The 15,621-nt window shown below is 38.2% G+C and overlaps 1 protein-coding gene and 1 pseudogene across 1 annotated transcript; both read left to right on the top strand.

Annotated features, from left to right (window-relative positions):
• The window catches only part of LOC104440021, an 81,962-nt pseudogene that overhangs the window by 55,221 nt on the left and 11,120 nt on the right, over positions 1-15,621 (top strand).
• Positions 6,448-8,204, top strand: LOC120291239 (toll/interleukin-1 receptor-like protein). The gene is made up of 2 exons (XM_039308335.1): positions 6,448-6,676; positions 6,860-8,204. The coding sequence occupies exon 2, from the start codon at positions 7,326-7,328 to the stop codon at positions 7,833-7,835; it is 510 nt and encodes a 169-aa protein (XP_039164269.1). The 5' UTR covers positions 6,448-6,676; positions 6,860-7,325; the 3' UTR covers positions 7,836-8,204.

Raw genomic sequence — 15,621 nt, 5'->3', positions numbered from 1 at the left:
ACCACACAATATCTAGTCGCTCTTCTAGAGATAATGATACAAATAGTTCTTGAATTTTGGCTAAATCTGCTCAATAGCCTAATATGTAATGTGGTCTTTGAGTTTTAACCAAATGTGTAATGTGATCCCTAAACTTTTGATTTGTTTATTGTAGTTCTTGAACTTTTGTACATATTTAATTCAATCATTGAATTGTATGAAAATGTTCAATAAAGTCATTCCATTAATTCAAGACCAAGGAATACATAGAATATTTTTATATAGTTTAGGAAATATATTAAACATGTACCCAAAATTTAGGGACATATTGAATAAATTAAAAGTTCAATGACTACATTGTCTATTGGGCTAAAGTTTGGGAATTACGTTAAACAAATTAAAATTTTATGAATCAAATTACTAATTGAGTCAAAATTCAAGGACTGTTTGTATAATTTTTCGAAGTCATAATAATCACCACCAGCGCTCGTCGCTGGGTTGGATCGACCCCTCATACCCCTACACCCTCCCTCGTTTTTTCTCATCACACGTGCTTGTGGGTGACAACTCCAATTCAATCCTTAATAATATCGAAATATTTTCCTCTCTTTTGGAAAATCATATGATTTTTCTCCATGTTTAAGTAAATTTAATAACTGTTTTTATTTAAAAAATTGCTAATAGTGCGAGCCAGTACATGTTATAGTGGACAACATGTCGTAATCAGAAGGGGTCCACAAGCATCATTCCCATATGTTTACGATGTTAAGCTTAAGACTTCGTTGTACAGGAATGCATTTCTGAAACACGATGAGCAATTTCCCTATTAAGTCAAGGCCTGGGAACATGCTCTTGCCGGCGGAGGTGCAATTAATAGACGGAACCTGAATGACCTTGGTTAAAATACGAAGATTAGTTATCTACAAAGTCAATCCTGAAATTATTGGTGTTTCTTGACATGAAAAGAGAAACATTCGTTAGAGAGAAATAATAATAAATAATTTAAAGACAAAATATCACTGGAATGAGATAAAAAGATGAGCGCAAAAATCTTAAGCATTGAGTAATTAGCTAAGGGTTGGATGATTTGTAGAACGCATTTGAGGTAATTTGTTGGTTATTCAATGATTTAATAATATGATCCAGACGTAAAGGAAAGATATGTTGACAGAACTTTCATTAGGTCTATTGCAAATATAAAAATAATTTACGCTTCAATGAATAGTTAACATAATGATATTTTCTATTGCATAGCTATCTCGAAGCACATGTAAGAATAATCCTTCCAACGTTGCAATAGAAAAATACTTAGTAAAAATGAAGAATGTCCGGCATTCAAAAAGTTTGAGATATAAGCTTCATCTTTAACAAGAAAAAGAACTCTTGTGGATGATAGATTATTCCATGCGTGAATTAGAGTGTAAATATGGTTGCGTGAAGTACTTGATCTTAAAAAGAAGAGGAAATGCAAATCACGTAGTAAACATGCTACTTTAAAACAAAAACCATCTAAACTACTATTGAAAATACAAAATATTGTTTCTATTCAAACATACTATTTCGAGAAGAGGTGTCTACATTTATTATATTTAAAAGAATATTTGTCTAAACTACTTCTAGAAAAATGAAAAAATTTCGACAAAACATTTAGTGAGTATGCAATATTTTAATGCAAAATGTCCTGAAACAATCAGTAGTGTTTAAAAATAGTCATTAAGACTTTGTTTGGTAACCGACCAATTCTTGACTATTTTTATTCTTTTGTTCCCCAAAGTTTTTTTTTTTTTTTTTTAAATCTATTTGGTAACATTAGCTAATTTTTCTATTATGGGGACCATATTAGTGGCAAGGGAATATTTATAGAATATAAATGAGAAATAGAAAAAAATTACTTTTGAAACAAGCCATTTTCTTTTTGTTCTTTTCTTCCTTTTATTTTCTTCTTCTTCGTCACCATGGTTGGGGGAGGCATAATCTCGCCTAGATCATCGGGAGCCGGTGAGGCTCCCTTGAGGCCCGCAAGGTTGCTGGCATCGCTAGCTCTTGTCTTTGGCCGGTCACTGGCCATCGCCAAGACTCGTCATTGGTTAGAGGAGGAAGAAGAAGAGAAGGAAAAAAAGGAAAAAAAAAATCCCATAAAATTATTTAAAAATTAAAAGAAAATCTACATCACCAAAAAAAAAAAATGAAAATTGTACCAAACATCCTATTCTTTCTCTATTTCGGGAATATAAATTTTGTGAAATTACTAAATGCATTTAAATGTTCAGAATTTTGCCAAGAGAACAGAATTAGAAAAAAATTATTTTTGAGCAGAAATTATTTTCAAGAATGAAATTGTAATCAAGTACACTCTAAAACTTTGAAGCGCCATAAATCATCATTCCTGAAATAGTTCTTGATAATGCCATACAGTGCACAAGCTATTGGTCTCGTGTAAATTGATTCAAGAGCTTCATCGTATGGACCCAAATATAAGGACAAAGACATTGGGAGTCCTTCGTGCAAAATGTTTAATTAGGCTCTTCAACTACAGTCATCATAGCAATCATCGATTGAACGGCGAGGAGCCGCTGCTGACGACGATAGCAAGGTAGTTTGGTGATGTATGGGGATGACCTTGATAGGGCGGGAGTGAGGCATGGAGGAAGAGGAAGAGGATAAGTTCAGGGAGTGAGGTGAAAGCCCGCGGAGGCATAGCTTATCTCCATGCACACCGTCCATGGTGATTTTTTTGGGGAAAAGTGCCAAAAAAGTCCTAAATCTTTTGGCTTTGTGCCGATTTAGTCATAAACATTTTTACATTGTGCTAATTCAGTCATTTTCGGCCAATTTTGGTTGGATTTCTTGACCCGGCGCCGTCGGTGACGTGGCATGTCGGCGGCGACGTTTATAACTTTTAATAATATTTTAATATTTTTAATATTTTTATTTTATTTTTTCTCTTTTTATTTTTATTTTTATTCTTTTCTTTTTTTTCTTGATCTTCTTCCTCCAACATTCTTGAGGAGCTTGGCTATCGGCCGGGGCGACGGCGAGGGTCGAGCCTTGCCCATGGCCGAGGGCGAGCCTCGCCGGCTCGACTCGAGGCTAGCCGGACTCCTCCCGGCTTCGTTCTCGATCCCAATCTCACCTTAGAAATTTCCTCCCTCCTCCGCTCGTCGTTGTCGTCGTCTCTAGGGTTTACGGGAGCTCGGGGTGTCTTTGGTCGCGCGGCTCCGGTCCTGTATTTTCGTCTGTTTCTCCCACGGCGGTGATTCGTAGGGGTGGGGGTTTTGTGATTCTTGGGGTCCTCGAGGCAAGCGGCCTCGCGCCGAGAGCTGGCGGGGTTTGCCCTCGCTAGCCATGGGCGAGGCTCGATCCTCGCCGAGATCCGGCGAGGCAAGCCTCGCCACCTGAGGCTGAGGCGAGGCTCGACCTCGTGGCCACCGGCGAGTAGGCGGCGAGGTCAACCTCGGCTGGCCGTCGCCTCTAGCCAATCGTTGAGCTCTGGCGGCTGGCCGGGAGGAAGAAGATGAGAAGAAAAAGAAAAAGGAAAAATAAAATAAAAAATATTTAAAATATTTAAAAAATATTAAAATATTATTAAAAGTTGTGCACGTAAGCGCCGATCAGCATCATCGGCCGGTGTCCGGTCGGCAAAATCCGGCCAAAATTGGTCGGAAATGACTAAATTGGCACAATGTAAAAAGGTTTAGGACTAAATCGGCACCAAAAAAGGTTTAGGACTAAATTGGCACCAAAAAAAGGTTTATGACTAAATTGACACAAAGCCAAAAGGTTTAGGACTTTTTTGGCACTTTTCCCAGGAACAACAGTTATTAAGGCCAGCCAATGGGGCTGGTCCGTACTGTTTCTTTTTTCCTTTTTACCTTGTACCTCTTTCTCTCTCTTTCTTGGGAAAATTGGATTTTCCCCTGAAAATGTGGTGATTAGCTAGAACGCATGGTGGTTTGTTGGAATTTTTTAGAGGTGGTTGGTGCAATTTTTGTTCTTCACCTGGGTACTAATAAAGCCATAAACTTATTACTTTGATATCAATTCAGTTCTAAATTTCTCAATTGAACTAATTCAATCCTAAACCTTTTTTTTTACATTGGTACAATTTAGTCCATCCGATTAATTTTGATCGGCTGATGCTAATGTGAAGACACTGATGTGGTAATTTTCAATAATTTTTTCATTTTCTTTTTCATTTTTATTCCTCTATCCTTTTCTTTTCCCTCTTCTTTCTCCTTGAACTATACTCGCAACCTTGTTGACCATTGGGTGAGGGTTGTGAAGCCTTCGCCGGCCGCTTGAGGGCCGTGGGTGAGTGACTTCGCCTAGATTTAGGTGAGGCCGGCCTCGCCCGACCTTGTTGCGGGCACAAATGGCCTCGCTCGCGGTTGGCAAGGCCATGGTGGCCATCGCTAGGGCCTGGCGAAGGCCACCATGGCCTCGCTTGTGGCCTCGGGCAAGGTTGGGCCAAAATTGATTGGATAGACTATATTTCTATCAATATAAAAAGGTTTAGGGTTAAATTGGTCTAATTGAAAAGTTTATGACTGAATTAGTACTAATGTAATAGGTTTATAGATGATTAGCTAGAATGCATGGTGGTTTGTTGGAATTTTTTGGGGGTGGTTGGTTCAATCTTTGTTCTGCACCTGAAGACACTATATCAATTTGCTCTTTCGGATCTTCCCCTAAACCTGCTTAGTTATGCGAGGTAGGGATGGGAATGGAAAATTTCCTCAGCGGGGGTGTAGGGCAGACCGGGGATCGATCCATGGTGCCCCGCGCCTTTGTCATCTCTAGTCGATCTAAACATCGGCATCATTTATCTATACATTCCGTCATCACTTTATTATGACAATTTAATAGACGGGTGTCATGCGAAAGGGGACTTTTGGAATTCTCATCAATGAAGGGTTATCAATATCTTATACGTACAATTTGTCACCAAATAGTTCATCGTGCAAATAATTTTCTAATGCAAAATGTCTTCCCTACAACGAGTAGTGATCTCGAGCGTTCATTAAAGCTTTAAAGCTTAGAAAATATCATTCCAAAAATACTTCTCGATAATGCCATGTGTTGCACGGGTTATTGGCCTTATGTTAGTTGATTGACGAGCCTTATTACATGCAAAAAGAGAAGGAAAAAAAGATCAAGGTATTGGGTGTCTCTAAATTGTTGCAAAACGCTCAATAAAGTTCCTCAATATTTTTTTGTGCAATTGGGTCTTTAAACTATATACTTGCTTGTTTGAGCTTTTTGTTGAAAATGCAAATAAAGATGCTGACAATGTTGTTATATGTTGAAGGACATCTTACGCACAAAAATCATGAGAAAAGCATTTGGGTCCCCTTAATTTTGCCTATAGTTATACGATTGCATTCTTCGCTCACTTCGGTTGTCTCCACTCGGTCAGGAAGCTTTTGGAGATGTAGGAGATTGTCATCTCCGATCTTCTTCAACAGGCTGTTCACGAACAGACGTCTCTCCCCGTCCCATAGCTTTGCGAAGCCCGCCGCCTCACAATCCAGCGAAGCCACCCTCTCCAATCTTCAACATGCAAGTGGAAACGATGGCCGTAGCCCTTGCCACCTGACTGGGACTATTCTTCCCCTTCTCCTCGTGATTTTTCTTTGTTTTGAGGATTTTTGTTCTTTCCATATTTTTATTTTTAAAGATTTAAAATAATTTTTTTATATTATAATTTCCCCATAAGGTGCAACATCAACATCTAATGGTGACATCGACATCTCTGTTTATAATTTTAATTGAAGAATCAAATGGAACAAAAGGTATGCAGTTTATAAACCCAATCGCACTACCAAAAACAAAATGAGGGGCTTGATTGAACATTTTGCAGTAGTTGAAGGACCGATGCCTTTATCCCAAACGAAACAAAAGAGCTTTTGATTGATTTTTATGATCTTCCGAGGAGTCTTTAGAAATTTCCAAATTTGTTTTTTTTTTTTTTTTTGAATAGACAAACAAAATATTGTTACTAGGTCCCGGTCTTAGCAAATACAACATTAGCATCAACACACAATAAATCCAACAGAGGAGACGGGGGTGGTATACCCAATTTATAGGGAGACAATCCATTCGATGGGCTTTTACTAGCTAGTCGGTCACTTTGTTCGTACTTCGACTAAGTGGGTTAAAGTGAGCCCCGAAACCTCTTTTAGCTTGCGTTTGGCCTGGTCTACTAGAGGCTGCAACTCCCAATTGAGGGTATTGGAATTGGGGACCCCATTCGGCAGCGTACTACGATCCGAGTGAATATGTATTTCCTTTTCAGATCTAAGCGGAGCGAGCTTCCAGGAAATAAACTCTAGGGTTTCAACCAAGCATAATGCTTGTGCCTCCGCTTGCTCAGCCGATTTTACCTCCACAGATTTAGTAAACCCATCAATAATTCTACCCAGAGGGTCCCTCATATGCAAGCCACGGCTCCTTGCAGATGGGGGGGTTGCTGTTGAAAACCGAGAGAGCATACCTCTTCCTCTCTGTGCAGATCTAGTCTTGCGCATTGTTCGTGTCCACCAGCAGCTTGTCCTTGTATCAGGACTGACGTTCCCCTATTATCAGCGACGGGGCTGTTGGGCATACAAGGGAGCTGTGAAGGCTCAGAAGAGTTGCTGTGAAGGTCACCGGCAGCGACATTCATCCCTCTTACCGGACAATTGGACAGATCTGGCAGGTGTGTATTCTGGTTTTTGTGAATAGAGCAATCTTTTGGGCTGGCATCCCTGCAGAGGCGTATCGCAGCTCCACTGGGAGGGGGATATCGCTGTAGGGAGGCTGAGAGTCCACCGACCTCTTCGCTGTTCAGATCTGGGATTTTTTGTTGTTCACATCCGCCTTCTCCCTCTCCTCTTAGCAGATCTGGCCGTGCCCTGTGTCCGGCGTTGTTGCTGTTGTGCGTACATGGGCCTGTTGACATATCGGAGGATTAGAAGTTTGGCTCGAACTCGCCTTCCACTGTTTCTCTGCCCAGATCTATGCTGCCCCTGTCCGGCATCCAAATCGCTGGAGAATGAAGAACCAGCCTTACCATGTATGCTGTGACTGGTGCGATCAGCTCTTGTGGGCAGCCTATGGCGCAGAGATGAGGCAGAGGTGTTGCTATCGTTACCAGTCTTCTCTCTTCTAAGATCTAAGCCCGTGGGTAGTTGAAGGACATAGACAATTACGTTTGACTTTAAAGTGAGCCGGCCAAGTATTTTAGGTATTGGCCTCGTTAAGATCCAGAACCTCTCCTCACCTCATTTCTTAGATAGGCCACACCACACCAACCTTTATTTTTCTTAAGGTGAGAGAGATTTCTGGAAGTAGTGAGCTTCCTAGCTATGGCAATCTCAGCAGCCGGATCGAGTAGTGATGATGCTGCACCAGCATCACGAGGCGAGTACAATGTGTTCCTGAATTTCAGAGGAGAGGACACTCGTCATGGATTTACAGATTTCCTCTACAATGACTTGAATGCTGCGGGAGTCCACGTGTTCAGGGACGAAGAAAAACTCCCGATTGGTGAAGTGATTAGTGAGGAACTTAAACAAGCTATCAAGAACACCAGAATCTACATACCAATCTTCTCTGAGACTTATGCTTCCAGTAAATGGTGCCTTCGTGAGTTGAAGCTCATGATAGACAATGTCTTTGAATCAGAGGATAAAAAAAGTATCCTTCCCATTTTTTTCCACGTGGAATCTGACGATGTCAAACTCAAGAAACCATTATATGAAGCTGATCTCAAGAAACACGAGGAGAACTTTCGTGATGAAGTCGAGGGATGGAAAGGAGCTCTTATAAAGGTAACTGAACGCAAGGGATGGGTCGTGACAAAGGACCAAAGGTAATACTCTTTAATGATCCCTACATCCTTCATATTTTTTCTGTTTTAGGGGAACGTTGCACTTTTCTTAACGGATGATATTGAAAACAAACTCCAATTGCTGCTCTCATTCAACTTTTCATCCTCTGCTATTAACATCTTCCCCAAAATTTTCCCCTACTGTGTCAGTAAACTTCGATACCTTTCATCCTCTTAGAAAGGTAACTTCATTCCTGTCAACCATTTTTTTCCTCTTCCCGTCTCATAAGGTTACGAAATATTCGAGAGCACCCATTGGCATTTGCTATTTGGGATGGTTACCAAAATCAACTTCAAATTTTGCACCCGTAGTGATCTGCATTCTCAGTAGCTTCGACCCAGAAAATAGATTTTTCCCTCGTGATAAGAATATCAGTTTTCATTTTTCATAACGGGGAAACGATAAACGAAATTAGAGATCACATCTGATGCCAACTTTTATTTCACGTTTTTGAGTGCTTCTCAAGAAATACCAATTACAATTGGGAAGTATGATTCGGTGAAAAAAGTTCATGTCTAAATATTCAATAGAAGCGAGAGCATCCTGTGAACATGTAAAGAATGATGGGGCCGTCATCTAGGCCCTCGAGCTATGCAAAGCTCGCGGGAGGTCCCTATCAAGGCCAAGCAACCTTTATCTAGACAGGGCCGGAGGTGACGACCGTGGCCGACCTCTGACCTGAGGTTGGCAACGGCGGCTTTTGAGTGGTGTGGCCCCGCGTGCGCGCAGAGAGATAGAGAAGGGAGACATGGTGTAGCAGGGGTTACTAAAAGTTCGCAACAGTACAAGCAGCAAACCAATAGACAAAGCCCCAGGACGGCCGGCTGGAGGTCGATGGTCACTGGTCGAGGAGTGTGGTGAGGGCCATTTTGATAAGAAAGTTAGGGCAACAGATATAATTTAAAAAGAAAATGTAAAAATTGGGGATCCGGTTTGCATATTGTGAAATACTGAGATGCAAGTTGACGTGTATGGAAAATGGTTTTAGGGATTCACTATTATTTCCCTTTTCATCTGCAAACTAAAAAGCCTTGAAATAGTAATCGCACGTATAATCTAATCCAAGTAAACTTTTGCTTGTGCACGATATAGTTGCCACTTGTTAAAAGTGGCCAATCTTTCAAGTCAATACTATAGTCTTCATTAATTTATATAATCACAGTTGAAAAAGCATATCAAGTGAGTTCCACCGGATTAGCCTGTAGTAATTATTCTTCGTACTTAAATATCACTTTAATGAACTTCAAATCTTTTCAAGTTAAGATGTTGACAACCTGCGGGTTTGAATTAATCTAGTCAACTAATGAAAGCGCTTTTGTACCTTACAGCCAAGCAGGGATTGTTAGGTTGGTTGTTACGGAGGTTTTGGAGAGATTGAAGATAAAACGAAAATTAGTGACTGAACATTTTATGGGACTTGATGATCAGGTAAAAGAATTGACAGAGTTCTTAAATATCAACCATGATGATGTGCGACTCATTGGAATTTACGGAATGGGTGGCATCGGTAAAACAACTATAGCCAAGGTCATCTTCAATCAACTGTGTTGCCACTTTGGACAGTATTGTAGCTTCCTTGAGGGCATTCGAGAAAGGTCGACTATGGAGGGGATAGTCCCGTTGCAGAAGAAATTACTACGTGACATCAGTGGTTTTGGATTTGTAGGAAAAATCAATGATGACGAGGAAGGAATGAGGAGAATTGGAGCAATACTCAGCAAGAAGAAGGTCCTTGTTGTTCTAGATGATGTTGATAAGAAAGTACACATTAGAAAACTCATAGGAAATTCCAAATTAAATCGAGGATGTAGGATAATTATTACAGCAAGAGACAAAGATATTTTGCACGTTGAGGGATCTGAAGTTAAACAGCATGAAATGCAAATGATGGATGATAGTCTTGCATTTCAGCTTTTTTGTCGGCATGCCTTTCTTAAAGACCATCCTTCAAGCAATTATCATGAGCTTTCAAGGGAAGTTGTCTCACTTATGGGAGGGCTTCCTTTGGCCATTGAAGTGGTAGGTTCATTACTTAAGGATAAGGAAGATGAAAAAATTTGGAAAGAGACGTTAGTCAAGTTAAGGAGAGCACCTAAAAAAGAGATTGTAAAGAAGTTGAGGATTAGCTATGATGATCTAGATGAATTACAAAAAGAAATTTTTCTTGATATAGCATGCTTCTTTTTTAATGAGAAGAAGGCCGATGCAATTTGCATGTGGGAAAGTTGTGAATTTTGTCCCACGAAGCAATTGAAGTCCTTACAAATAGGTGCTTGATAAAGGTAATGGAGGATGAGACATTCGGATGCATGATCAACTTATAGCACTTTGGGAAGACAAATTGTCCGTGAAGACAGTCTAGGAGACTTTGGAAGGCGGAGTAGGTTTTGGATTGCGGAAGAGGCCCTCCAAATCATAAGCACGGAAGAGGCAAGTAGAAATGTGCCATATTTAAATAGAAGTTGTATATCCTGAAATTAATAATTCCTTTTTATTCAAAATCTTTATCATTTTTCCTGTCCATTCAAGTTATAAAATGGTTAAAAAAAAGTTTTAAAACATGGTGATTGGAAGTTGACAAACCTCTTCACATTATTGGGAAATTTCGCTTACAGAGGAAGCCCATGATTGAAGCGCTTGAGATATCTGGACCAATTTCAAATGAAGACTTTAAAAGGTTACCAAACCTAAGATTCCTCTATTTAGATAGGGAACTTATTTTGGGGACTTTGCAAGTTGTCATTCAAATTTAAGATGGTTTTCTTGGCGTTTTCCTCCGAGAGAAGGATTTTGGGGCACGCAATTTGTTTTTAGAATCAGCTTGTTGTTTGTAAACTTTTCGGCATTGACTTCAAGGATGATTCAAAAGCATGGGATTTGATCAAGGTAAATTACATGTTTTAATTCTAGTCGATAGTTTCCATGTGTACTAGGCAATGGCTCTTACACTTGACATGCCATCCATTTTACGAGAGGGCACAAGATTTGAAAGTTCTATCTTTCACTTGGTGTTCGGCATAACAAGAATCCCGACATCTCTATATGCTCGGCTTTAGAGAGATTGACTCTTGGACGATGCTCCAATCTAAAGAGAATTGAAAGCTTCATTGGAAATCTACGGTTGTTGATCGAGTTAAAGATCGAAGGGTGCCAGAATTTGATGGATTTGCCCGAAGAAGTGGGGGCACTAATGAAGCTTAAACACTTCTCATTGTCGAGATGTAGCATGTTGAGACAACTTCCTGGCTCAATCGGAAATTTGACCTCATTGACGGAGTTAGACTTAACAGGTATGGGCATTGCCAAACTTCTAAACTGCATTGGAAAATTAAAATCCAAATATTTGTAGTTTGAAACTTGAGAATTTTTCTTTTGACAGACACGATAATAGGGGAACTTCCCAACTCCATTGGAAAGTTAAAATTATTACGCATTTTGCGTTTTCCTAAAGAGTCACGAGTTGATTGGGAGAGTCACATTCGGCGGTTTCCTAGTGGCATCAACACTTTGGTAAATCTTGAAGAGCTAGACCTCTCTGGGCATGTTGAAATGAGAGGTGAAATTCCAGTTGGAATTGAAGAATTGTCTTCTTTAAGAATCCTAAATTTAGAATCCACTGGTATTTTTGTAATTCCAAGGACAATCAACCTGCTCCCTCACCTCCAAACGCTCAATTTATCAGATTGTTATATTCAAGAGTTGCCAAAGCTTCCCAAAAGTTTGACTTGTCTGCTTCTTAAATCTAAATCATTGCTCAAGGTTCCCAATCTATCGAAGCTTACAAATTTGGTGGAATTGCTATTAGATGATGGTTCTTGGAGGATAGGTGAGTCAAAACTAATTGCAGGATGCAATTTAAGGTGGATCGGGAAGTTATCTAGACTGAAAAGGTTAAATTTAAAACTGCTAAACGTCCCTGTACCTCCGGAGTTGGCTTCTCTTTCTCTACTAGAAGAGCTTGTTTTGAGGCGGCTACACTTAAGACCCCTCATGCAGCTTCCGTCCTCCAACTGGAGTTTGAGAAATTTGTTGACTTTAGAGATTGGCCATTGTGAAGTGGAAGACATTCCACTCAAGGGACTTCCACAATTGGAGAAATTAACAGTTGAGCATTGTATACAGCTTAATAGATTATCCATTCCTTTGGAAGTAAGGAAGCTACAAGAAGTGTATGTGTCAGAATGTTTAAAGCTAGATGAGATACGAGTTGTGGGTCTTTCAAAATCATTGGAAATCCTGAAAATTCGTGATTGCGAATTGCTGACAACAATAAGGGGGTTGTCATACTTGAAAAACCTAGAGATACTATCAATCGTAGGATGTAATCTACTTAATACCATTGAGGGTCTTGATGAGCTAGAGTCTTTAAAGTACTTGAACATCTGGAAGTATCCGTCATTGACAAAATTGATTAATGCATCTTGCACAAAAATACCAAATGATTGCGCGATCCATATCTTGGACATAGTAGATCCTACAATTGGCATGATTCCGGGCGATATAGTAGAGTTTACAATTGGCATGATTTGGAGGAATATAGTAGAACTTCACAAAGATGAACGGGAGGAGCTTCGTCCATATACATCTAATAAGGTGCGACATCTTCTTTATAAAAGTGTGGGACTTTTGTTGAATTCATTTTTAGGCCAAATATCCTTATTTCTTTAGCGACACTATATCCGCCCTTTTAAAGTTGCCACTTTTCTGTTGCGCCCTAATTTTTTAGGTGGCTGATTTATTTCCTTCTTTTTTGGGTGTTGGATATTTGCGGTTCCTAAAGCAATCTTTCCTCTCTCTTTTGAGGTTTCCACTTTGTATTGTATTTTTAATTACTTAGGTTGCATATTTTTCTTTTCTATCTTAGTCACTTGTCTGTACTTGCCTTTTTGGTGTCGGATAGTTTTGGTTCTTTGATATTGCTAATAAGTTCATTTAATCATTCTTTAAATAGTTATCATCAAAATTGCTTTCATATACAAGAAATTAGATAATAGATCACCAATTATTGGTTTCAAAAGCATCATATGATGTTTTTTGTCTACTAATTTATTATAATTATTATTTTGCAATAGCATAATTAAAGCACAAACTGAATGTTTTATATAATAATAGTGCTTATCGATTATTTGATTCGAATATTGCATTAACGCGCTGTGTATAAATTAATGTCAGATGATTCAATCATAATTGTACAAAAGAACAAATAAAAGAATGTGAAAATTGTCTAAAAAGTCATAAACCTATTGTACGATAGCCAATTCAATTCTAAACTTTTCAATTATGCCAATCTAGTTGCAAACCTTTTTATGACCTATCAATTAGTCCTAAAACTTTGAACACTTTGCGAATATAGTACTAAATCTTTTGACAATTTATCAATTTAGTTCAGTTGCGCAATTTAGGTCAGAATTCGCAAACGCAGTGGTCTAATCAAGGTTGAAGACCAATAGCTAACATTCACATGGACAATTTTTGTAATTTAAAAAAAAAAAAATTGGTTTTCTTTCTTTTTTTGGCAACTCTAGGCTGGCGAGGTCATTGGTCGACTCTCCTCGGCCACAAGCGAGGGTTGCCAATACCTTGCCCAGGTTCAGGCGAGGGCTGCAAACCTCATTTGTTGTGAGCCTTGCTCATAAATGAGGGTCATGACTCTCACGGATCATGGCAAGGGCTCGATGCCTAGCTTGTGGCCAGCAAGGGTCGCCGGTTCGAGTTGAAAAAGGAAAAGAAAAGAAAAGAAAAGAACAAAAATTTTTTTTTATAAAAATTATAAAAAGATTGAAAATTATAAAATTATCTAATTCAGCACTAACCATATCACGTAAGATGGCTATTGCTAACTAGACCACCTCATCGTCGATTTTCAATCAAAATTAGCCAGAGGTACTAAATTAGCAAATGTAAAAACATTGAGGACTACATTAATAAATCATTGAAAGATTTCGGACTAAATTAGTACAACTGAAAGATTTAGAACTCATTTGTCAAAGTGTAAAAGGTTTCTACGATTAAATTAGCACAATTGAAATATTTAAGATTGAATTAGTCATTGTACAATAAGTTAGGACTTTTTGGACACTAATCATAAAAGAACTCATTAGATTATGCCAAGCATCGCCAGATGAGAAAATGCAATTGATTCATGGTATATATGTTTGATATTATGATGATTCATCTCTTATGAGTTTGTAGTTGGCCTCTTGATACACAGAATGTTTGTTTTACCTCTTTCTTTAATAATTTTGTTAGAACGTTTATGCAATTAAATTAAGAGCTAATCTATCCACTTGTAGATCAAGCAACAAATGTGTGCCATATTTATTTGCTGCATTGCCGGTGCATGCATATATAGCACAGATTTATTGCTGCTTTGACTAGCTTTGTAGGGCTAGAGTAGTTGACAGTGCATTTTTATTACCCCTGCAAAGAGACCTTTCTTCTGTAAGTACTGAAGATTTGCTCGATCTTTTAATAATTACATTAGTAACTATTAATAATTGCAAAAAAAACTACATATTTATTTACCCATTCAACTCAACCGGAAATATAACATGGGTTATATAAAAATATTATGTCGAGAACAGCAAAAATAACATGTACCTAGAAAAAAAGATTGTCAAAGATTTGTTAAATGATATAAATTAATCAATTAAATTTCATAGAGAAATCTTTAATAGGCTTAGACGTGTTGATATGATTTCCTACCTTCATAAAAAGTTTACTTGGAGAATAATTGTCAATTATAAAATTAGATAAAGAATACGGCCATATAAAATACATATATGACTATATGTCTTCAACAAGATTCTCGTGACTTTCTTACATGTAATGATCAAATTTAATATCAAAAGCTATGTTGAGTCAACAATAACAATCTAAACAATATTGGATTAATACGGCAGAATAAAATAATCTCTCTTGTTGTGCAAACCTAATAGGAAGCAATATAATAGAGTAATGTAAATACCAAGCACAAAAATATAAGGCAATTTTTTAATGAAGAAAACCTCCTCAATGTGAGGAAATCAAAAACCACAAGATCGAAGTCCACCCAACTCTTCACTAAAAAAACTAAGTGAACAAAGTTCTTCTCTATCAAGAATATTATTCTTGGCAATACACGTAAATTTTACAAGAGATCAAAGATAAATAGCATAAAAAATGTAGGTTTGTTCAACCCAAGAAAAACTTGATGTATGGAACTTCAATTGGAAATCAAACTATTTACATTCAAGAAGATTGTACCATGAATACGCTAACACATTTTAGCTTAATCAGACCATGTATCGACCTTTGATGCCAGCTTGATGTAAATCAGATACTTCTCTCAACCTAGATTTTTTGCTCTTTTTCTCTTTTGTTGCTATGTTTTTACTAATGTTCTTTGCAACTACCGTATAAAAGATAGTGAGAAACTCTATTTCTCTATATAGATTATCACATGGGCTCAAATTTTTGGCTTCGCAATTTATTGGGCTTCTTCTTCTACATGGGAGTGAACCTAGTCAACAAGTCAAGTTGTAAATTAGTTTCAAATTAACCTGTATCATGTTTTTGTACTTCCATGTGTGTGTGCATATATATATATATATATATATATATATATAGACACACACAAAACAAGATCTATTATTATCTTTAGTGTCATCTTTGCAATCACACACAAATGTTCAAGACTATATAACAATATATTACGAATTTTTCACATCCAAGTATCATCAAGATGAGGACAGAAGAGGGATTGGAATTGAATAGTCATTGGTTCCTGTGG

This window comes from Eucalyptus grandis, chromosome 3 (genome assembly GCF_016545825.1).
Source record: "Eucalyptus grandis isolate ANBG69807.140 chromosome 3, ASM1654582v1, whole genome shotgun sequence".
In the NCBI taxonomy this organism is placed as follows: Eukaryota; Viridiplantae; Streptophyta; class Magnoliopsida; order Myrtales; family Myrtaceae; genus Eucalyptus; species Eucalyptus grandis.
Note: the sequence above shows the minus strand (reverse complement) of the source record. Positions and strands in the feature narration are given on the sequence as shown.

What these genes read in the sequence shown, in the direction of transcription:
- LOC120291239 (XM_039308335.1), top strand. Translation starts at nt 7,326, where the DNA reads ATGGCAATCTCAGCAGCCGGATCGAGTAGTGATGATGCTGCACCAGCA.